This window comes from Protomyctophum bolini, assembly GCF_963924005.1.
Source record: "Protomyctophum bolini genome assembly, chromosome: 2".
NCBI classification, from domain to species: Eukaryota; Metazoa; Chordata; class Actinopteri; order Myctophiformes; family Myctophidae; genus Protomyctophum; species Protomyctophum bolini.
Window position 1 is genome coordinate 14685697 of NC_137863.1, and position 24118 is coordinate 14709814.

Genomic DNA, 24118 nt, shown 5'->3' on the forward strand with positions numbered 1-24118 from the left:
CCTGTAACTAATATGTGATCTAATGCAGTTTGTTGTTGTTGGACTGTCATCTCCATCCTCAATACTGTATAAGCACGACAAAGAAGAGGCCATCTAATCCCCATGGCCTGCTTCAAGGACATGCATGGGAAACAGCAGCTGTCATTAGCTACAGATACAATGGACAGTTGTTAGCGAAACCCATCCTCGTGATTGCATGTTTGATTCTGTCCTTGTAATACAAACTGATTTGATGGAATATAGCCAGGTTTATTCCATATTGGTACAGTGATACAGTCTCTTGTCTCTAATGTAGGTGTATATAGCCAAGGTGGACCCGACCTCCAGCCTGGGTCTGTCCACTGACTCCATCTACAGCTACAACATGGGGCACATTAAAAGGCTGTTGGGAGGAGAGGCACCAGAGAGCCAGCCATCTCGCTGCATGTCTAGAGGCCCCAGCAGCATCACTGTGGCACTGAAAGGTCTGTAGTAGTGGGGAAGTATGTTTCTATCATTTATATATATATATATATATATATATATATAAAATGATGCTATATTTTCTTTATGGAATATCTATATAATTAAACTATACACATAAACTACTATGCTATACATATGTACTATGACGTACTATGACTACATACAATGCAATTATAGTGCTGTCTTCATAACATGCTATAAGTCTGTGTCAAATGCTATCTAAGTCTACAGAAATGCTATCTAAGGGGGTTGGGTAAGTGCTATGGGCCATGATGGAGTCTGAAAAGGTGGGTTTTCAGACTACAGCGGAAGGTTGGGAGTGATGCTGCAGTTCTGACTGCAATGATTCAGTGCAATGGGAAGTGCAATACAGAATGTTTTTGTTGGAAGAAGCCTGCAGCTTGCATTTTGAATTTCAGCTGTTAATTTTAGAAAGTGGGGATCTGTTGACTGAACACTAGCATAGTATACTGTAGTGTATGCTCCTCCACAGGAATACTTACACTGATTTATGACTGGGATTCCCTGATTACCGTAGGTGGCTATCAAGTGTTAGAATTCGAGTAAAGCGACTAGAATTCTAAACTCTTATGAGAGCAAATCCTTATCAAAGCAACTGCATTTGTGCCTGCCCGTCTCTGGTGAGTAAGCACAGCTCTGTCGGCCATGCTTAAGACTGACGCTTTGTCTGCTCCTAAGGTCTTGCAAAGTTCAACATGGATGTATTTACTTTGGAAATTGCCTGGCAGTCATCTCCCTAAACATAAAACATAAACTCAGCTGACCTGATTGCGGCAGTGAAATGTAACCCTGTTTACGGTATATATTTGCTTTGTTGGGAATGTATTGCTGCTGCATTGCAATCTTTTGCAACTCTTACTGTTTATGGTCTAATATCATACTAAAAAGAGAACCAGTATTAAAGGACCACTTCACCACTTTTCAACCTATCTTCATATAATACTGTAGGTCCTCACTAATAAAAAATGGCACGATTTCTTTCTACTCAGTCTGTGTCTCATAGGAGGGCTGTGGGCAGTTCAGAAACCGTCTTCCAGTGACATCATCGATGGGGAATACAAGCTAATAGAAACTCCAGGCTTTCTAGTCCTGAAAAGTTGCAATGCGAAAATGGAAGCCATCGTTCTCACGATAATTAAAATAAATTAAAAAATTTGTAAAAGAATATTTTTTTTAAATAAATCTGCCTAATGATGATGTCACTGGAAGACGGTTTCTTCCAGACCAAGAAGAAAGAAATTGCGCCATTTATTATTGATTATTAGTGAGGACCTAGTATATGAAGATAGGTTGAAAAGTGGTCCTTTAAGTACATCAGGGTCAAAGTCACAGCCCACTGATAATAGAAGTAGCAAAAAAGGATGTAGAAATACGAGGAAATAGAAAAAGCCTGTCTTTGTTTTCTTAAATCTTGATCAGAGTTTCTGAGGGTAAGAAGGTTGCGACTCAGAGAGGAAGGGAAGGGTAATGCAGTCTTATACTGGGATTCCACGGGACGATAGCACATGTAGACCCCATTAATGACTCTATACCAAAGAGGTACCATCATTGATTATGAAGACAGTGCTTGCTTGGTAGTCGACCCCTCTCCGCCTTTGCGAGGCAAGAATGCCAGCACTGACTGAACTGGGAGCACCAGGGCAGACTTGGCTCTGGGTAACATGATCCCTGTGCAGCCTGGTGTCACAGGCAGGCCCAGCTGGTCCAGTACCCTCAGACACCCAGACCCCCGGCCTAGATGCATGTGGGTGGGGGAGGTGATATATATTACACTTGTCCTGAAGGCTGGTGGGGGATGCACCTCCTCTATGCTTGATGTGGAGCTATTTTCAGAACAGACTGTTGGAGCTCCAAGTTGTTTATGAAGGACATGCAAGGTGGTCCTTCCTGAACTAATTTCTGCCAAAGGCTCTAGCTTTTTTTAACTGTATTGTTATAGTATACGATCGTCCTACAGTGTACAAGATATCTCCGGATGATGAAAAAAGGAGGAGAGGAAGTGAAATTTAAATTAATAAACTTTGTTTTAATATTCACTTCCTCTCCTCCAAGTCTATTCCTGAGCTGTTAATCTCCTGTAAGCACCCGGTTCGCCTCTGTGTTTTTCTCTGCAAGTCTTCTAGCAGCTTGCCAAAATAAATTGTTAGCCCCCCACTGTTTTTCTGTAAATATATTGGTACTGCTCCTAAGGTTTCTTGTATAGTATTGTATGTCTTTATATGTATTGATTAATTCAATACATAGGACCACAATGCAAACAAGCCCTCAGGGCTTTTTGTGTTATTCTTTTAGCATTGTATAACTGTACTTTTTGCAAACTGTAAATAAAGTAATTAATCAATCAATTGCCAGTTGCTGAATACTTGTTCAATAGCTGATTTTAACCACTTTAAACATGATGCCTGGTCTCCTATATTTTATTTTACAAACATAAAATAAAATAATAATAATTGCTGTGCGTTACATCGTACAACAAAGTACAAAATAAGTGGTTAATTCAACATCTTTTTTTTACAACACAATAATGAATCTATTCCACCTTTACAGGCTTGAAGGAGAAGTGCGTAGACAGCCTGGTATTTGAGACGCTTATCCCAAAGCCCATGATGCAACACTACATCAGCCTGCTTCTCAAGCACCGCCGCATCATTCTGTCCGGTCCCAGTGGCACAGGGAAGACCCACCTCACCTCTCGACTGGCAGAGTACCTGGTGGACCGCAGTGCTCGTGAAATCACAGAGGGCATCATGGTCACTTTCAATATGCACAGACAGTCATGCAAGGTTAGAAGGAACTTGAAATGTCACAAGAGAAAAAGCTGAATCATGCTTTTCTTTATCGTTTGTCATTGACTCGTTATTAATCGCTTCTATTCATCATCATGATCTTCTCCTCATCACCTTTTTGTCTCTTAACAGGATTTGCAACTCTACCTTTCCAACCTTGCCAATCAAATAGACCGGGAAACAAGCACATCAGAAATTCCATTAATAGTTATATTGGATGACATTCATGATCCAGCCACTATCAGTGAGCTTGTCAACGGTGCACTCACCTGCAAATATCACAAATGGTGAGTTGCTTCTTTCTTGGTTGTGGGCTAAATGTAAGCATTAAAGAAAATTCCAGAAGTGCATAAAATCATACTAAGCTTGTCAATTCACTTGTTTCTTTAGCCCTTATATTATTGGGACAAGCAATCAACCGGTGAAGATGAACGCTAACCACAGCCTACATCTGAGCTTTAGGTGAGAGACGAGTCAAATGCGAAATACACTAGTTGTATGACTGAAAACTGTTACATTTATGGATCTAACATCACTCTTTGTCAGATATACTGTACAATATGAAGATAATTAGCTGGTTTTCCAGTTTACATCTGTAAGGTCACACAGCTTGTAGACCCTCTATATTATTTTCCCCCTGCCTACCTGTATAGGATGGTGACCTTCTCCAACAACGTGGAGCCAGCCAATGGCTTCCTGGTGCGTTACTTGCACAGGAAGCTAATGGAAGCCGAGGATGAAAAGAGCCTGACAAATGAGGACCTGATCAGGGTGTTGGACTGGGTGCCCAAACTGTGGTACCACTTGCACACCTTCCTGGAGAAGCACAGCACATCTGACTTCCTCATTGGTACAGAAGGCTGTTATCACATGAAGAATGAGTTTCTGAGATGCACTGATTGTAAACAGAGCATGTGCATTGTTTTTGTTTTGTTAGATTAACCTAGCCTACCGTTTTATCTTCTTTTTTCTCCTTTTCCTATAGGCCCTTGCTTTTTCCTTTCTTGCCCGGTCACAATAGACGATTTTCGATCCTGGTTTATTGACCTTTGGAACCATTCCATTATCCCATACCTTCAGGAAGGCGCCAAGGATGGCATCAAGGTTGGAATCCTCAGCTTTACTCTTTTGTTGTTTGTCTTTGTTACAAGGCCAGTTTAACATCTTGCTGTACTTATTTCTCAGGATTCGTCAGGAAGTGCCAGTCTTGTTCCTTTCTCAGGAAATATTTGGTGTAAATGAGTTGTCTCTGTTATTGTGTGTTGCCCTCAGGCCCGTGGTCAGAAGGCAGTATGGGAGGACCCAGTGGAGTGGGTGAGGGGTACCCTTCCTTGGCCCTCTGCCCAGCAAGATCAGGCCAAGCTATTCCATTTGCCTCCACCCAGTGTAGCATCTGGTAGCCCTGGGCAACCCAGTGGAGAAATGCCTCACAAGCAGACACCACCCAGCTCCATGGAGTCTGATCCTCTGGTAGGAGACAAACTTAGCTTTATCCTATGTCAGTTACAGTATTTCACAGGGCTCTCAATAAATTCCAATGTGCTTTATTGGCACTAAATTCAACATTGCTTAATGCCAATGGAAAGTCAACAATCTTGGTTATAAATACAAATTTGAGATATTTGAGAACAATGACAATAAGTATATAATATATATTTCATAAAATGGGTAAATCAAGCTATAAGATAAACCTTATTGATCCCTGGTGGAAACTCCAGGTGTCATCGTGGCAATAGCCATCAACAGCAATTAACCACATATTAATCTAAGTATGTAAAACAAACGGTTTCTTTGTTATTGTACAGCGATGTCCAGTTCATTTTGGACTACATTACTCTTATGTTTTAGATGGCGATGCTTTTGAAGCTCCAAGAGGCTGCCAACTACATTGAATCTCCTGACAAGGAAGACCCCAGCCTGCCCAGACTTTAATTGAACCATTCCCTTCTTGTATTTTAATCTTAGCCATAGCACTTCAAAATATAACATTTATTTGTTCATATTCAGAAAGAAATTATTTTTTAGTTTAAAATATCATCATCACTCCATGATGTTGCAAGTGTTAGTCATTCTAGGAATGTGTATTTCAACTCGTAAGAGGTATGAAACGTTTTCTCTATTTTTATTTGAAGACATCTATACAAATATGTACAAATCTTATTATCCCCTAGTACTCTCACACACACACACACACACACACACACACACACACACACACACACACACACTGGTGCTAATATATCCATACACTTAACTAATCGTCTCAGTTGTTCAGTCAGGTATTTCCTCGAACAGCCCAGTACAGTCTCTGCTTTGTCCTCAACTGTACTACAGGTTCTGAAATAAATTTAGTCCAGGTTAATTTGTGTGAGTCCTTTTGGAAAAGAGTATGACAGCATAACAGGTTGAGTTAAATGTTGACATACCGTATGCAATCCTGAAATCTCACCACACCAGCAGGTGACAACTCGTTTAAATCTCGTCAAACAGACAGAATGCCTTAAAACAAAGAATTCATTGTCATCTCTCAACTTTAGCGGTGCATTGGTGCTTTCATTAATATTACCACCACTGTGTTGTCTCAATGTGAGAGAGGAGCATGAAATAAGGAATGACTGTATAGATGAGTAACACTTCAGGCATTCATGTATTGATCATTGGTGACCAGATGCACATTATTCCTTTGCTATTGTGCATTTGATTCCTTAGTTGAATATTTTCAATTGCTGTTATACTCTTTTGCAGACACTTGACCTTTTATTTGTGATGCAAGTTCATCACTTTGTTGCTGGCAGCAAATTCATGACATCTGGAAGTTGCTCTTTTAGTGTTATTACCACTTGCTTTCAGTTTTATTAGGAGCTTTATAAAATAAAGCATTGTTGCCATTATTGCCATAAAATTCAGGTATTAGATACGTATTACACAGGTACGACAACATAGCACCGCCTGGTGAAAGATGCATTTTAGAAAATCCACTTTAAACATTTTGTTTTCATTACAGTTGATTTAAAAGTAATAAAATAGCATCAAGTCTATCCCTCAGAATTCAAAGTAGCTACTGTATATTCTATGTACATATAAACGCTACATGCCAGTTATTTTATCTACACTAGTTGCATGGTGCAAATATCTAATATGCTGAACCAAATACTGTACTTAAACTGTAATCTTGCATATTGACTGTCAAGCTAGGGATCTAAGTTCAATTGCTTTATATATGAATGTATAGATTTCACTTAGAAAACACACAACTACATAACTATGGCAGTCATCTACACTAGGTGCTTTAGAAATTAGCCTTACCACAGAGACGGACTGCAACTTAACCATCCATAACAGCCATGTGTTCATGTGGGTGAGCACAGTGACTTTGAAGCTACCTATTCCCATTTCAAGTGTCTATTACGTTGTCGCTTGTCACCCGACGAGAACTTAAATCAGTTCTCGTCGACAAGCGACACCATCGTGTGATGGAGTATAAACAAGGTTAATACAATTCACACGGCCCCAGGGGGGGGAAATTAATAATGCTAACATAACATTGGTCATCATTTAATTACTTATGGTGCTCTTTGCTTTTAAGTTGAATAAAGTTCAACAGTGTCATGAACTGTGTTTAATGTTGCATAAGGATCAGTGTAGAAGTACAGGGTAGGCTAGCGTGAGGTTAGTAGACCATAGAACTGTTAGGTGTCTTGTGAAACTGGATTGTGTGAAATTTATTTGAGAGATCTTGGTCACTTTTAAGAAGTGTACTCGTTCAAGACATTCAGTGCAGACAGTGGAGTAATGTGAGACACTGTGTAATGTATTCTCATGTTGATGTTGACGTACAGTATTCATATTTGAAAACTGGTCAGTGCATAGGAGACTGGCACACAGCAAACTAAAATACCTACAACATAGTTGCTCAAAAGGCAAGACCGATGACAACATGAAACCTCTTGTCGATGTGCTTGGTGTGTGTTTATTGTTATAAGCTAGTTATGCTGGGGTAAATGGAGACGAAAGATGATGTGTAAAGTGGGACTGTGGTGTATGTTAGTGTTGAGTCATCTGTCAATTGTTCAGGCCTTTGCATTTAAAATGCATTAACCTCCCCCATGTGAACATAAACTGTAATGAATGTCAGGCCACTTTCTGTGTATGGTTATCACAAGACATCAAAGGAATTATTTGATAAGAAAAGTGCAGCCAACCTAAGTTTAAAATATGTCTTCTGTCTTGGGCTTTTTGTTGCTTTATTTTTGCACTTCTTTTACATGAAGCTGTTTGACTGTCAAATACGTAACTTGAAGCCAATTAATGGCTAATTTGCTGCTTTGATCGGTCATGTGAGCAAAAGCTGATGACGACTTCTTTAGGAAAAGATGCCAAATGGCCAGTGATGACACTGGCACCACGCCAACTGATAATTATTTTATTTATTGTAAATAAATATAAAATATAAAACAACTCAGACAGTGCCCCACCCCCACCTCTATTCTACCCTCATCTTTGTATGCAGACAGTGGACACGATTATGTCGGCCTTCTCATCTCATTAACTGGTTGTTGTACCTGTTGCTGTGTAACTGTGATGTGTATTTGCTAACTAGTGTATCAGGACTATGCAGCAACTTCTACTGGTGTTAGCAAACAGCAAATGTCATAACTAGCAAATGCAGTACATTTTCATCAGCTCTGACTTCGAGTTCTTATTGTAGGTTGGACCAAATAGAACCTTAATGAGGGGGGCCTTCGTGGGGTTTGTATTGCGACAGGGTTTCTAGGGTGGTTTGTGAAGTTAAGCCCATATGATGTGTTTTGACTGCAGAATGACAAGGCAGGTGGATGCAGTAAAGTGTACTGTAATTGCACAAGGCCTATAGTGAATGGTCTAAAAGCAGGACATTTTATTTTAATAAATTCCTTCTTGGAAGAAAAAAAAATACAAAAAATGAAAGGATGTGTGTCTTTAAGATGACACGAATAAGCACTACAGTTTGAAAACTTAAAATAAAAAGAATAGAATATTGACCAATACAGGTTGCTGAATAGTCATATTTTTTTTGGCAAAGCTTGCTGTTGACAAAATTAATTTAAAACTGTAATGCGTTCTCTAATGACACTGACGTGCAAGTGTGATGGGTTTCTAAGTGTTGTAAACGCATGTAAACTTGCTTTGTGACAAAAAAACAACAGTTTAACTATTATTATAGGGGATTATTCTAAATAAGGTTTTCCTTTTTAATACGATGGTATTTGATATTTCTTTTTCCTTTTCTAAAGAACCCTTTGTAAACCCTCATTTCTCTATTTTGTACAGGACATCATAATTGTAAAGACTGTAAATATGTCAGCATTGTGGACGCGGCAACAATCATTAATGAGTAAAAGATTAATTCAGAGACCTCTATTTCTTCAGAATTAATTGGGTCCAATACAAGGAGATGGCATGCTTCTGGAGACATATTCATCCTCTCACTGTTTGTTGGAGTCAATAAAAACATGTCATGCTGGTGATCATGGTGTTTCTGTCACACTGCTCACACCTCAAGTCAATTCACCTATAGGCCTACTTATTTTATTAAGATGTCAAGTTTCTAGTGGGAATATGAATCATGATATATGAATATGACACTCAATCATGAACACAGAGGACTAAGGACAACCACCAGACACGTAGAGTATCTGTGGTCCATACTTCTGTCAAGTATCTGTTACATAGAGTTCATTAGGGGGTGGAGCCCAAACCCAGCGGCTGCTATATAAACTCTGCACTCCCAGAGGAATGATGGCATTGGATAAGGGGTACACTTTGAGGACTTACTACTACTTTGGGAATTAGCTGAGAACCGCCAACATGCCAGCCAAGCCAGCGCCAATCAAGAAGAAGCCAGCGCCCAAGGAAGCGCCGGCCGAGGCTGAAGCCGTCCCAGAGCCTGTTGCTGAGCCTGCTCCAGTTGAAGCTCCAGCTGAGGCCGAAGCTGCACCGGCCGAGGGAGAAGCTCCCCCCGCAGAGGGAGAAGCTGCCCCCGCCGAGGGAGAGGCCGCCCCAGAGGCCGAGCCAGTAGTGGAGGAGGCCCCACCCCCACCCCCACCTGGTAATGCACGCGCTCAAAGACGCGAGCCATTACCTTGTTATTCTGCGTAAAATCTACAATGACCTAATTTGAAGGTGGATGTAGGCCTACGTTGGTTAATTTGCGTATTCCGCTTGTAAGTCTAAAGTAGTCGGTTGTTCAAGAAAGACCTCTTATGGTAAGGAGATGGTTAAAAATAGCACTTCTAGTTCTTGACATCTTGGAGACCCTTAAATGCGCGTTTTTGCGCATTTGGATGTAGACCTACGTTGGTGAATTTGCGTATTCCGCTTGTAAGTCTAAAGTAGTCGGTTGTTCCTATGCGTTCAAGACCTCATATGGTAAGGAGATGGTTAAAAATAGCACTTCTTGACATCTTGGAGACCCTTTACGCGTCTGAGCGCTCTTTGGTGGTATGGCTAAAGGCAAAGCATGCTGGTCAACGAAATCAAACTGCATCATTTTTGCGTTGTTTGCCCAGTCTAATTAACTGAAAGGTTCTTGAGAAAAATATTTCCTGTTTCTGAGAACTCGGCTTAAGTTGCTACTATGCGGTGCTTAGTGCTAGCCTACTGTATGAGTATATGGTATGTCCATTGTCTGCAAAGTGGAAGTGATGTGCGCTCTGAGCTTGGTTTGCATTGCTTCCATTGATTCATCATAACGCATATTAGCAACAATGATATCACAAATTTACTATTACAACTAAAGTTTTAAGTTTAACTTTTAACATTGCCCCACTCCTCCTGCTGAGTGTGCTCAGAGGAATACAGTCAATATTAATGACATATTTCTCACTTTAAGTTAAATGTATCTGTACCAAAATAAGCCAGCTGCCAGTAGTAGGAGTATATGGTAATTTAACCTAATCTTAAATCTACCAATTCTGCATATACATTTTGACTTGACTTCATGGATTTCAGTTAACCACTTGAACCCTAGTGTGCTAATCTGGGGCGAACATTCTGCAAAAATATTTGTACAATCTCTGCTATCTTTGGTTTCAAGGGAGCCATTTAAGTGGTTAATGAGAAACAACTCTCAATCTAACATTTCCTTTGCCTCATAGCATAATTATAAATATTGAAGAAATTAAAACAAAAACAAAAATAACTTTTGGAAAATGTCAACACACTTGATTGTCATGTTTGTCATGATCATGTTTATCTGTCTTTATTTATATCTGCCTAACAAGCCAACACTACTCCTAACACCATTGATTCATCTTATTGCTTATGTTCTCAGCCTATCAGAATGCAAAACGAAAGAAAGAAAATGAATTGCATAATTTTTGGAATGTAACAAGCATTCTGATAGGCTGAAGACATAGGCAATTAGGCACAATGAATGAGACGTAGTGTTAGGAGAGTAGGTAGAGTTACGGTAGAAATGTCAATTTGGCCCCAAAAAATTTACAGAGGCTATTATACTATGAGGCTAACGATTTTTAAAACATTTTTTTGTTTTTAATCTGATATGTTCTAACCTTTAACATTAGCTGATGCTCCTGCAACAGAGGAACCCGCACCTGCTGCTGAAGTCCCTGTAGAGGCCCCTGCTGAGGTCCCCGCTGAGGGCCCAGTGGAGGCCCCTATTGAGGCCCCTGCTGATGGTAAACCACTAACTACAGTATAAAAGGAGACACCAGATAACCTATAACTTAGTCAACGTTAAACCACACCGTAATGCTAATAGCATAGCATAACGGGGAGCATACTTTGGTCGGACATATCATTGGTTCGAAGGAGCATTGGTCCGACTCGGGATATGGTTGGGGGTTAGGTTTAGGTGTGCTGCCCCGTGCTCGCGGTTATGGTTAGGGTGAGGGTTTGGGGTAGGTAGTCGATCGGACCAATGGTATGTCAGACCAAAGTATAGTAACCTAGCATAACTGGTTTCTGGTAAAACGCTTTGAAGCTATGGTTGGCATGCAAGTTGATGGAGATCCAGCATAATTATGCTATTTGCTGAAACATATCTTTGGCATTAATATCTAACATTTAAATATAGCTGAAGCTGCCCCAGCTGCAGAGGAAGCTGTCGCTGCTCCTGCTGAAGCCGAAGCACCTGCTGGTAAACCACTATGTACAATCTGAAAGGAGACAACAGATCTAATTCAAATTCAATTCAAAGTTTAAACCACCATAGTCTCACTGTGTAATGCTAATAGCAGCACTAACTGTTAAAACACTTTGAAGCTATGCTTGACATACAAGTTGCTAGTCAAACATATGCTATATATACATATGTATGTCAAACATATGCTATATGCAGTGGTGGAAAGAGTACTCACATTCTTTACTTAAGTATTAAAAAGTACCAATACTGCAATGTAAAAGTCTTGAATTCAAGTAAAAGTACAAACGTATTGGTATCAACATGTACTTAAACTACCCAAAGGACTGGAAATTGGAAATACTCAAGTAAAGTAGAAAATAACTCAAAATTGTACTTAAGTACAGTACTTAAGTAAATGTACTTAGTTACTTTACACCACTGGCTATATTCTGAAACATATATCCGGTCTGCTGATCGACTTTGGCATTAATATCTAACATTTAACAATAGCTGAAGCTGCCCCAGCTGCAGACGAGGCTGCCGCTGCTCCTGCTGAACCCGAAGCCCCTGTTGCTGGTAAACCACTATCTACTCTACAGTAGACAACAGAGAACCCTATCCTTCAGTCTTAATTCAACGTTAAACCACCACCATAGTCTCACTGTAAGGCTAACGGCACTGGTTCCTGTTCAAACACTTTGAAGCTCTTGCATACAGTTTGCTGGAGATCCAGCATAATGCTACATCATCTGATGTAACACATACTGCATCACGTCTGCTGATCGAACCTTGGCATTAATATCTAGCATTTAACAATAGCTGACGCTGCCCCAGCCGTAGAAGAAGCTGCCGCTGCTCCTGCTGAACCTGAAGCTCCCGTTGATGGTAAACCACTATCTACAGTACGAAAGGAGACAGATGACCTGTCCCTCCATTTAATCCACTTTTAAACCCACCATGGTCTCACTGTAATGCTACTGTAATGGCACTAACTGGGTCCTTCCTGTTAATACACTTTGAAGCTATGGCATAATACAGTTTACTGGAGATCCATAGATGGACCTTTATTGATCCCGCTGGGGAGATTCTGTTTTCATGGCGTTACCACAGAACAGATACGAAAAGGTGATACAGCTAGGAGTAATAATAGTAGTAATAATGATAATAAAGAGTAAACAGGTGGATAATGTTTCAGCATGCTATATTCTGAAACGTATATCAGGTGAGGTCTGCTGATCGACTTTGGCATTAATATCTAACATTTAACTATATAGCTGAAGCTGCCCCAGCTGCAGAGGACGCTGCCGCTGCCCCTGCTGAACCTGCGCCCGCTGATGGTAAACCACTATACTGTATCAAAGGAGATACAACAAATAGTCTATATCCAGTCTAATTAAACTTTAAGACCACCGTCATCTCACTGTAATGCTAATGGAGTAATGGTACTAACTGGTGCCTGTTAAAACAATACGAAGGTATAATGGTTGGAATACGAGTTGCTGGAGATCCAGCGTATGCTACATGCTGAAACAATATTATATCAGGTCTGCTGATCGACTTTGGCATTAATATCTAACATTTAACTGTAGCTGATGCTGCCCCAGCTGCAGATGAAGCTGTCGCACCTGCTGAAGCTGAAGCTGAAGTTGCTGGTAAACCACTATCTACAGTATGCAAAGAAACAACAGATGACATATTGAGTTATTTAAACCACCACTGTATCAATGCAATGCTGCTAAATGCACTTGTAATGCTAATTTAATGGCACTAAGATGTTCCTGCCAAACGCTTTGAAGCTTTGGCATACAGTTTAATGAAGACCCAGCACATCCTATATTATCTGATTCAACATATTGTTACTGTTGGGTGGAAACCTTGTTTGTCCAAAACCATTCCTTTTAAAATTTATTTTTCAAAACAGATGTATAAGCTCACAGTGCGTGGCATTGCGACTCGTGAGCTTATACGTTTCCTTTTTTTTCTTCCTCACTATAGTGCGACACACTTGATGAAATAGGGCATTAATATACGAAAATTATTGAAGGAATATGGAGATATGAGGTTTCTGCCCAACAGCAACGATATATCAGGTCTGCTGATAGGCTTTGGCATTAATATCTAACATTTAACTATAGCTGACGCTGCCCCCGCTGCAGAGGACGCTGCCGCTGCACCTGCTGATGGTGAAGCACCTGCTGATGGTAAACAATAACAAACATGCAGAAACGTGTTCTTGTCCACTCCTCTCTGTGCATTAGCTATCTTTAGTTTTTCGAGAACAATTATTGGATATAGTCCCTTGAAGAAAAAAAAATAAGCCTTTCTATTTTGTCAAATGACCATGTTGTGTGCCAAAATAGTTTAAACATTCCATCAACCCCTTGAATTTATGTTGTGTTTGTCATACGACACGGTCCCTTGACAAAGTATAAATTAGCTTTACGGGTAATCACAGTCAAGCAAACAGACAGAGAGTTGTGAGATACCATTTAGATTAGATTTGACCGCTTAACATTGTGGTGCTAATTTCATGCTGCTTGCTAAGCTAATGCTGACATTAATGCTTATTTAAAAGCAGCTGAAGGTGCCGAGCCAGCCGCGCCAGAAGAGCCTAAACCACCAACACCTCCACCACCACCACCCAAAGGTAAACTGTCAGACTGAGCAATCCATCATCACCGACTTCTATGCTCTTCACGCTCTTCACGTCACGTGTCGTTACTGTGTTTACGATAAACACTGGTATGACAACCCTGAATGACCTCGAACCATTTGAAATTCTCCTTTTGTCTGTTGTTATTTTTTGCATTTCAAAATGTTTATTGTAGTATTCTGTGTTCCTTTATGACATCTGTAGAGCCTACAAGTGCCCCCGTGGAACTGTTTTTGGAGGATAAGAATGACACCTCAGTCAGTATCATCTGGAGTCAGCCGGAGGCCATTGGAGACTCTGGTCTAGATGGCTACACTATTGAAGTCTGCAAGGACGGAAGTAAGTCCATTAGCGGTTGCTCTCTCACACATGCATTATGCATTCAATTTGACCCCACATTCTCACTGTACTGGCAGCGGAATTCAACGTGTTAGATGGCGGTATTCATAGAGTGTGAAGCTATTTATTCTCTACTTCAGAAAGGGTCACAGAAGTTACTACACCAGCTGACATCTGTAGTTCAAATATATATTTTATTTCCATTGTAAATCAGTCATATTTTTTTGATATCTCGACAGCCTCTTCACATGCTGACGTGCTTTTTAAATATACCCGTGAACGTGGTAAATGGCACTTTAATACGGGTCACCCCTATCGGTTGCACCTGTCCCTGAAGTGTCACTCGTAGATTTATATCATAGGCTACCTAACCTCTCCCTACAAGGAAGGAGTCATTCCAAGAGAGCTGCTGTGGTCTCACCAGAGCTCCTGCTTTTAGATCCCAAGCACAAAGCTAAAGTCAGCACCAGCTAAATGTAAGCTTGAGCTAGACTTAGTTAGCCACAGACATAGTTAGCATCTTGCAATCAACTGTGTTGAAATGAAAACATTATGTGAAAAACATAAATAAAAACTATTACCACACTAATGTCCTGCTCTTACCTTGTGCTACATTCATAAATGTATGGCATTAAGGGGAATGGATTACAATTACCTGTATACTACAAACCTGCATCAGACTCAATTTCTTCATCAGCGCAAATCTGAAGCCAGCTTGCTCATTCAGTGTGCTTTTAGTATTGTGTTTTAGTATTATAGTAACACAGCTGTGTCAATTGTTCTTCACTAACGGTACATTGTTTTCCACAGCTGAGGATTGGGTAGCAGTCAATGAGGAGCTCCAGAAGTCCACCCGCTACGTCATCAAGAACCAGACCACCGGTGATCGCCTGAAGATCCGTGTGGTGGCTGTGAATGCTGGGGGCCGCAGCCCCCCTGTCGCCCTTCCCGAGGCTGTCCTGGTGAAGGAAGTTGCTGGTAAGAACTAAGAAGTGGTCTCACACAGAAATAGTGAGATTTAAATAGTTTAGAGATTTAATAGTGTCGAGTTAAACTCGACACGCCCTTTGATGGACGCTTTTGTCCAAAGTATGTGTATATTTAGCTATATTCCAACACAGCATCAATGGCTGTAGAAATCCTCTTTCTTATGCGTGAAAATTCCATTTTCTTGCAGTGGTGTGACCGAAAGGAGTTCCACAGTAAAATCATCAGTGTTCATTTACCAATATCATGGTTACATTTGTACACTGTCAGAGTTAAATTAACAGATTTTGCAGTGGGGGTTCCATTTCCAAAACTATAGGATAGGCCAAAATGTGCATGAGTACATCTCTGCCCTTTCAACACAGGCCGCACGGTTGTTCTGACCATCTACTGACTTGAACAGTATTACATCACCAGGCCCCTGCAGAAAGGTCCTAAATAGACCGGGGTCAAAGATCATTTGCAAATAGTTATTAGGAACGTGCACTCATGTTAGTATAATTCAGATGTGTTAGCAATGGATGTTTAACATTGTTCTATTCATTCATTGTGAACAAAGGCCACCCATTTAGCAAGTTAATTAGGGGGGGGGGGGGGATTTCATGTAAATATTTTTGTTAAGGTAAATTAGGAATGGCTGACACTGACAATTATTTATGGATAGTATATGTTAGGGTTTGTAAAGTGCAGAAGTCACTATTGAGAGAGGCCAACAAAATGTTGTGGCAGTGATCATTGAAGAGTTAAAAGTTGTAGGTCAGGACATTGGCCTTCTCTTGATAGTTTAAAAGCTGGAAATGTGACTTTGTCAATTTACAATTTAGGCATTTAGCAGACGCTCATGATCCAGAGCGACTTACATTTAAGCAAAAACAAAAGCATGGCATAGATTTATGCCATGTCAAGTCATCTTTCACGTAATGGAGAGTTGAACAGGCATGGAAGGAAACATGATCCTGGCAATATCTTACTACCAATGTTCCATGTTCACCTGCCAGCCAGGACAGAAGGTGGTTCCACATAATAGAGATTCCTCATTAAATGCTATTGCAAAAGAACGGCTGGGCCACATTCTCCCGCAGCCGTGGAAAAATAGCTAGGATGTGTGTGTCATTAACGCAAATGTGGTGGCTCTGTACCCACTGTAACAGTAAATAGCTGGAGAGGTGACAATCTGCTCTTCGTATCGATGGTGACAACTGATCGGCTTGCAAGCAGGTGGGGGTTGTCAGGGGAGTGGCTAGCGCAGTGCATTCCGGTGTGTTCTCTTTGCGTCGAAGGAGGTGTGGGGGAGGTTATAGTTTCTCAAGTGGCGCCTAAGTTCCTTCGGACTGCCACGCATTCACTGATAATTTTGAAACATGCCATAGACTTTACAGGCGTTTTCTTTAGACTTTTACTTTTGAGTGACAAGTTGGGACAGAAAAATATGATCTTTATTTCAGTGTATGACGGTTGTATGTTAGTAACTTTATCTCCAAATGATATTTTATGGGTAGTCTGCCTGCAGTGGTCTAATATTAGTCCTGCTTTATTTAGAATCCTGGCGTTTCTTGCTTTGCTGAACTTAGCAGGTGGCTGTTCCCAACAATCCTCCCATGTTTCCCCTCAATGATGAATCTAGGAGTGCATTGTACATACTGTATATAATATTCTTTAATAGTACTACTAATACGTGTAACTCTCTTCATACAATCCTGTGTTCACAACTCAATATCAACGACTTGAATTTCCCATTTTCTCTAGACCGCCCCAAAGTTCGCATGCCGCGTTTCCTGAGACAGAGATACGTTGCCAATGTTGGTGCCAAGATCAACCTGACCATCCCCTTCACTGTGAGTATACACCTGAAAAGATCACCAGAATCGACTTCCTGCTATTATAAATGCATGATCAGTAATCTACTTGCTCATTACTAAAGGATTTTCAGCTAGCAACGCCATTGTGAAAGTATAAATTAGTGAGTATATATGGTCTTGTCTTTCCCAGGGCAAACCCAAACCAGTTGTCTCCTGGACTAAGGATGGTCAGCCCATTGACACCAAGAGGGTGCAGGTCCGTAGCACCGACACGAACAGCATCCTGTTCATCCGTACTTCTGAGAGAGCTGACTCTGGAGTCTATGAGATGTGTGTGAAAGTGGACGACTTTGAGGACAAATGTCCATTCATCCTTCAAATTGTTGGTTAGTAAAGCTACTAGGATGATTCTTTTTTTCTGAAATTGTACTTTCAAATCATTACCTGATGTTCACCATTTGGTTTCTGTACAAACACTTTGTATAGCTATTTATTGTTTTGACATATCATTAATAGTGGGTTTGTTTTCCTTTTTTTCTCCTTTTAGTAGGGAAAATAGACCATCTATTCTACTAGCTCACAACGTGTTGTATTGCAATGCGTTGTGAGCTTATAGATTGTATACTATGAATCACTATAGAAGTGTCAGTTGTAGCATTTTTGTTTGTTATGTTAACAAACTCATCCTACGCTCACCAGAACAAAAACATCTAGTTATAGATAGTGATAGATTTATTTTTCTCCAGTCTTCTAGACCATTGTGATTCTAGTCACCACAGATGCTCACCATAATATGTGCTATTCAATACTTGGTTTTCCACAGAGCTGCCAGGGCCCCCTGCAACCGTGAAGATTGTTGATACTTGGGGCTTCAATGTTGCCCTGGAATGGACAGAACCCTCTGACAAGGGAAACACAGTAATCACCGGTTACACCATACAGAAGGCCGACAAAAAGACCGGAGTAAGTAGCTGCCAGCTGCCTGTCTTAGATTACAACAGTGTCCAGGTTACGTGTGATGATTTTTGGTGGTAAAATACTCATATGCATGAAACACTTAATTTATCATCCCCCCCTCCCCCTCTCTCCATCCATCTGTCTGTCTACAGGACTGGTTCACTGTTTTGGAGCATTACCATAGACTTACTGCTACCATCTCTGACCTCATCATGGGAAACACCTACAAGTTCAGAGTGTGGGCTGAGAACAAAGTTGGAATCAGTGAGGAGGCTATTGTTACTGACACTGAAGCTAGCATTTTGAAGACAGGTATATTTCACTACTTGCTTTTGGCTTTAGTAACATTGACATACAGACTGTACATACCGGATTTTCTCATTCATTTAATTGCTGATATATATATTAAATATTAATTCATTAATCCATTCATTGCATAGTCATATCTGTTGTGGGTTTTATGTCAGAACTTTTTCATTTCAACAGGTGTAACAAATCCTAATACACATACAGTATATATTGTCCTCATAGTAATCTGTGAAGCATGTGAACTAACAAAATTGTTAGCTGACTAAATAGCACCCTTATCAGCTGTCCTTCCATGTAGTGGTGAGAATGTGACTGAGGTGCTTTATGAAAGGCAGTCTCTGATGACATAATATGCTAAATTCAATTTTGCATATTTTGTGTCTGTCTCTTTCTTCAGCCATCGATTACAAGCCTCCCGTGTACAGCGATGCTGATCACAGTGAGCCTCCCAAGTTCACCACCGCTCTCACTGACAGAGCCACCACTGTTGGCTACAGCACCAGGCTGTTGTGCTCTGTCAGGGGATTCCCTAAGGTACGGCAGCACATTTCTGGTTGTCCTAAATCAAACTCCCTAGCGTCCAAACTGTCACTGATTAAGCATTTAACCAGTTAAAGCATTTAACCAGGTACAGTTGCTCACCATCACCAACGTCTTGTGTCTTACGTTATTTCAAATGACAAAACTACAGAGTCAATTATAAATATTAGATATATAAACTTTATTTATATAGCAATTATGTTTAATAAACTATCATGCTGGTGCTGAGCAAATGGCCTAAACTCTTTAATTAGGGGACATGTGGAGGTTAAGTTACAGTGAGTGAGCCATACCTCACCCTGTGAGCATTCAATTTTGAGTGGTGCAACCACTCCCTTACGGAGCTATATGTGTGTGGGTGGGTGTCTGGGTATGAGCACGAAAACAGCATGGTTGTTTTTCACCACACTGCGCAACCTAATGCACACACAAACACACACACGCACGTATTAACTGTATATATGATGCTTTAGGGGGTGCCAGTACATTACAGTGACAGTACAGTACAGTAGAGGGACCGCCACATGGTAACTCTGTCATTTCTCTATCGGCACCCTGGGTCTGGAAACCCCCCCGGGAACTCCCACACGGAGTTGCACCACTCACTTCACACGACACACGGGTGTGATTTTTTGTTCTGTGACACTCGAACACCAGAGGCATCAGTTACCTGACACTGTTCGGGCCTGATGCCAGCTGGTGGCTAACCACCTTCATGATCTTGTGGCGATAGATTGTATGAAGGGCTTGGTACAGTTAACCTTACTCTACTGTTCATCCATCCCTGTCAACGTGTTTACCCCTGAGCCACAAAACGATTATATTGTATCCTGCCCTTGTTAGCCTGTGGTTTAGTCATTGCTCATTGCTTTCTACAATACGTTCGCTCTACTGTACATGCCTCTGGGTCAGACTGGCACAGAAGGCGTTTTACACTAAGGGACATGAGGTATCTTTGGTATGACTACGGATGATATTCTCTGCCTTTAAACTCTGTGTAGGGAATAGGGTGGGAGGGTGACAGCTAGTCGAGGGTCCGATGTGCAAAATACCTACTACTACCTACTATGTGGTGGCACTGCCATTGGAACCTCCAGTGTGTTTGAGCTATCTGCTCCCAGGTGGTTGTATTATCAAGAGTAACACTCTTTAGAAAGAACGCACTGTGAAGTTGTTTATTTGAGGTAATAAGACATTTTGCTATAATCATCATACTACTGGGCATGTCGGTTACATGTAGAGAAGCACTTTTTAGTCAACGTGTGAAAAAGATTAGGTGTGAAATTGGATGAATGTGAATTGAACATATGGTCCTTCTTCTTCCTGCAGCCTAAGATCCAGTGGATAAAGAACAAGATTCCCATTTCAAATGACCCCAAGTTCAGGCAGATGTGTGTGCAGGGTATCTGCACTCTGGAGATCCGTAAGCCTGGTAACTATGATGGCGGTGTGTACGTCTGCAAGGCTGTGAACGAACACGGAGAATCCACGGTCGAGTGCAAGCTGGAGGTCAAAAGTAAGTAAAGGTTTGAACTAGAAAAGTTAGCACCACCAGGTTGTTGCCTCCTGGTGGTGCTATAATAGGCCAATGTGAAAAGAGTGCCATTTCTTCTTACGCCTTGGATGGCAATTGGATGATTTGAGGCATTATGTTCCAAAAATGTGTTTTTCAAAAGTCCACCTGTTGGTGGCGCTATAACAGGCCAATTTGAAAAGGGTGGGATCTATTCCTCAACCTAGTAGGAAAGTCTGTGAAAGATTCCAGGTAAATTGCACACAAAATATCGGACAGATCCGTCTTGAACATATATAGAGATAGTGTGTAACGATTTGCAGGATTTTTGGACAGAATCTGGAGCAGTAATATAAAGTCGGCACACACACACACACACACACACACACACACACACACACAGACGGACGGACGGAGTGCAAAACATACTCTCTCCCCATGCCTTCGTGGTGGAGACAATAAACCGAAGTTTAAAAAAATGTTACGAAACAAATTCATGTGAGATCATTTATTTTCAGTTGTCCAAATATTAAATATATTTGTCAAAATATCTTTCCTAGTTTGGAAATCGACTTCTCTTCTAATCTCTTCGAATAAGCTTCCTGGCCAATTTAGTATGATATTATATACAATATACTGTAAGCTTCTTGTAATACTACTGTACATAATTCTCCTTCACTTTGAATGTATATGTTATTTAAGTCCAAGTTCTCAATCTCATACTAGCTTGTTTTTCTCTTCAACAGAGCCTACTGGTCCAGATGCAGATGTAGAAGAGGAGTCATAAGCCAATATCGTAATTCTTACAGGTTAGGCACTGTTTTTATATACATTTTATTACTATAGTAATGTGATAGTTTTAGTCATCTTTGTCCATAAATGTCCTAATTGTTTTTACACTATATTTGACAAGTAGCTATGATCTCCCCTCAGAAGCCCACAGCCCAGTGATAGAAAGCTTTTCTTTTTCCATATGGATCTATTTGAGTCCTGAGGTGACATCTGCCTGCTCCATGTCTTGCTGTCCATACATGGAAGGCACTATACTTGGACTCGGTGGCCCCTGCCACTGAAACAGGGGCAGCAGCACCACCCATAAATTAAACATGTAATGACTCCTCATTGGTACTCAGCAGAGGGAGCTTAATCACATTTCCTCCAGTCAGCAGCTGTAACCATAATTAGGGACTAGTGAGACACAGCCATTTATTGCTAGGCTCTACTGTTATAGTCTGTTGCGCTAGACGAGTCCATCCGATTGACCCTAATTGTTTTTGAAATAATGTTTGCATGATCTGGTTCTTTAAAGTATTTTAAATGGGCTGCTTAAATATTATCACAGACCAGCAGGAAGTATTCCCTGGTCACACGCCTGTTAAAAATAGTCTTGTTGATGTTCTGTACTTAGATTTTCATGAAATTCCTCATGTGTTTATTGTTGTAACTGTTAGTCACTGCCTCCAAAGATACTTCACACCTGTTTTCTTGTTATTTTCTCACCTGCTGCAGTCCCAAATTAGGAGCAGAAGGAGCCCTTCCAGCAAAAGGCAAGTACTCCTTTAGCACCTCTAAAACTGGCCTCTCTGTAATGAAATGTTTTACAGCTTCCTGATTGTATATACTGTAATAATTATAACCTTGGTTTATTTATTTAAATTCCTTTGTGCAATCTCTGTGTCATTTTAGGCGTGTGCTGGATTCCTGAAAGAACATGTACATAGTATGGCTGGTGAACACATCAAATGGTTGTTGACTGAATTCTATCCTGAATGTTTATCAAGCTGAGCCATTTTTGTTCCTATTTATTTACTAACATACTTCCTCACAAGCAACACTACTCACACATCCATGTCCACTTTCAGCTCAGTTCCCAATAATTGTCTACTATAGAGGGTATGTGCATGCTTAAAGTGAATGGCACATCGAGTGGCAAATCGAGTGGCAAAGCAATAGGCAAAGTGAGTTTAACATTGTTTAATGTTGTTTAATGCAATCAGATTTTCTGTTTGGATGTATGGGCTGTCAAGCAGTAAGTAGTTTTTTGCCACTCAGTAGGCGTTCCCGCATAAATTCCGGGTTTGATGATGATGTCACGCGCATACCCTCTATTACAATTGTCATGTCATGTAAGTCGTGTCCACCTATAATTATGTTGCATAAATTTACTGTTACTCATAGAACAATGTGTAACATGTAAGTGTTTGTACCAATAAATCTTTTCATTTCTGGTTTATTTTATTATTTTTTTGCTATATATTGTGTTTGTGTAAATTGATCAAATTAAAGGGTATCATATTGTACAAATGTCCAACCCTTTGCAGTAACCTAATTTACTTTGTGTTCATTCATGCCTGTACAAGTCTCATGACACAGGAGAATATAGCAGAGACGAGTATTTGAATGACATACATAGGCCTATTGCTGTGTTACAGCATAGTGTCAAATGTCAGTCTGTGACATTCCTTACCAGCTTTCTGGAGGTTGCCATATATGATACTAAAATAAGTGTTAGAAGAACATGGAGCATCTGAATTTAAATTGGTTTCTAAAACTGACATCTTATACACTGTCTGATAACACCACGCCCCATTAAACTGTAAGTCAAAAAGTGTATGAAAAATGATCTAGGGCCTACTATTTGACCCTGTGGATGGTACACTTGCAGTGGATCTATGAGAATGTGAACACAGTGTCTCTTCATCTTGCTCATACTCGGACAAGTGCAAATGTGCATAACAGAATGTTAGGCCTGCCACAATAATACTACCATACTTAAATTCTGATCTTCTAATCATGCTGCCGTGAAGTTACAGGCATAGTGATATAGGCCATGGTGCCAGAGATATCTAGGTTGCTGCCAGAGATAGAGGCTCAGTTCACAAAGTGGTTGACAAAATTAGCCTCACTTCTCAAGCCTTCCCTCTATAGTTATTTTAGGCCCAACTTCCAACTGCAGTACAGCACACTTTGACCTGCCCAAAAATGAAATTGTTTCAATGAGATAGCTTGGTAATATGCAGCCCTTTTCAAAAGTCAAAAGCTGTTCATATCCAGAATGAAAACATGATTTCCTTTTTCTTATTCCATGTTCAATGAAAACCTTTATAATCCAGAGATCAGTCTATACATTACAATCAATAAAGACCCAAGGCTGTTTCTATTCTATCTCGCCTACTTTCAACAGTTTATTTAGGCCATTGTGTGAATGACGTCTTTGACCATTGCACCATCTAGTGTTACTCTCAAGTAATAACATCTATGCACTGTTCCACAGGAAATTAGTCCTCCTGTTAAAATGTTATTTTAAGTTAAAATAAAATTAACCAGCTAAATGATTTTCCTCCGAGGTGGAAAAGCTGATATAATGCGAGGATAGCTAAATGATGGAGAGTTGGTAACCAATAATTGTTATTTGCCTAGTGTTATCTAGTACCTTTAAGTTGTCTTTATTGCGTCAGCAGACTTTCATTTCATCTATTAAACGATAACAAAATATTCGAGTTTTGGGTATGAGAGGCTAATTGACATAAAAATGTGGTCCGGCTTAAATGCAGAATAAATACCGATAAAACGTACCTCGGTCCATATAGTTCTAATATGCCGTAACATATGCAACGGTTACGG

General features: G+C 40.4%; 3 protein-coding genes across 3 annotated transcripts in view; all 3 read left to right on the plus strand.

Moving 5' to 3' along the window:
- The window catches only part of nav1b (neuron navigator 1b), a 77083-nt gene extending 68304 nt beyond the window's left edge, over window positions 1-8779 (plus strand). Inside the window, exons 25-32 of the mRNA XM_080793194.1 lie at window positions 296-464; window positions 3034-3269; window positions 3405-3559; window positions 3663-3734; window positions 3926-4122; window positions 4258-4376; window positions 4545-4742; window positions 5121-8779. Coding sequence (XP_080649320.1) covers window positions 296-464; window positions 3034-3269; window positions 3405-3559; window positions 3663-3734; window positions 3926-4122; window positions 4258-4376; window positions 4545-4742; window positions 5121-5204 — 1230 coding nt within the window. The 3' untranslated portion in view covers window positions 5205-8779. The remainder of the gene's footprint in view (window positions 1-295; window positions 465-3033; window positions 3270-3404; window positions 3560-3662; window positions 3735-3925; window positions 4123-4257; window positions 4377-4544; window positions 4743-5120) is intronic.
- Window positions 8780-9046: 267 nt separating this feature from the next.
- mybphb (myosin binding protein Hb) lies at window positions 9047-22725 on the plus strand. Its single transcript, XM_080793337.1, has 12 exons — window positions 9047-9360; window positions 14255-14389; window positions 15200-15367; window positions 17123-17211; window positions 17366-17561; window positions 17999-18138; window positions 18285-18444; window positions 18839-18975; window positions 20311-20497; window positions 21241-21303; window positions 22004-22041; window positions 22181-22725. The coding sequence occupies exons 1-10, from the start codon at window positions 9120-9122 to the stop codon at window positions 21279-21281; spliced, it is 1494 nt and encodes a 497-aa protein (XP_080649463.1). The 5' UTR covers window positions 9047-9119; the 3' UTR covers window positions 21282-21303; window positions 22004-22041; window positions 22181-22725.
- Window positions 9381-14248, plus strand: LOC308336102 (uncharacterized protein). The gene is made up of 6 exons (XM_080793346.1): window positions 9381-10951; window positions 11350-11412; window positions 11908-12734; window positions 12987-13049; window positions 13533-13598; window positions 13976-14248. The coding sequence occupies exons 3-6, from the start codon at window positions 12732-12734 to the stop codon at window positions 14156-14158; spliced, it is 315 nt and encodes a 104-aa protein (XP_080649472.1). The 5' UTR covers window positions 9381-10951; window positions 11350-11412; window positions 11908-12731; the 3' UTR covers window positions 14159-14248.
- Window positions 22726-24118: the final 1393 nt, after the last annotated feature.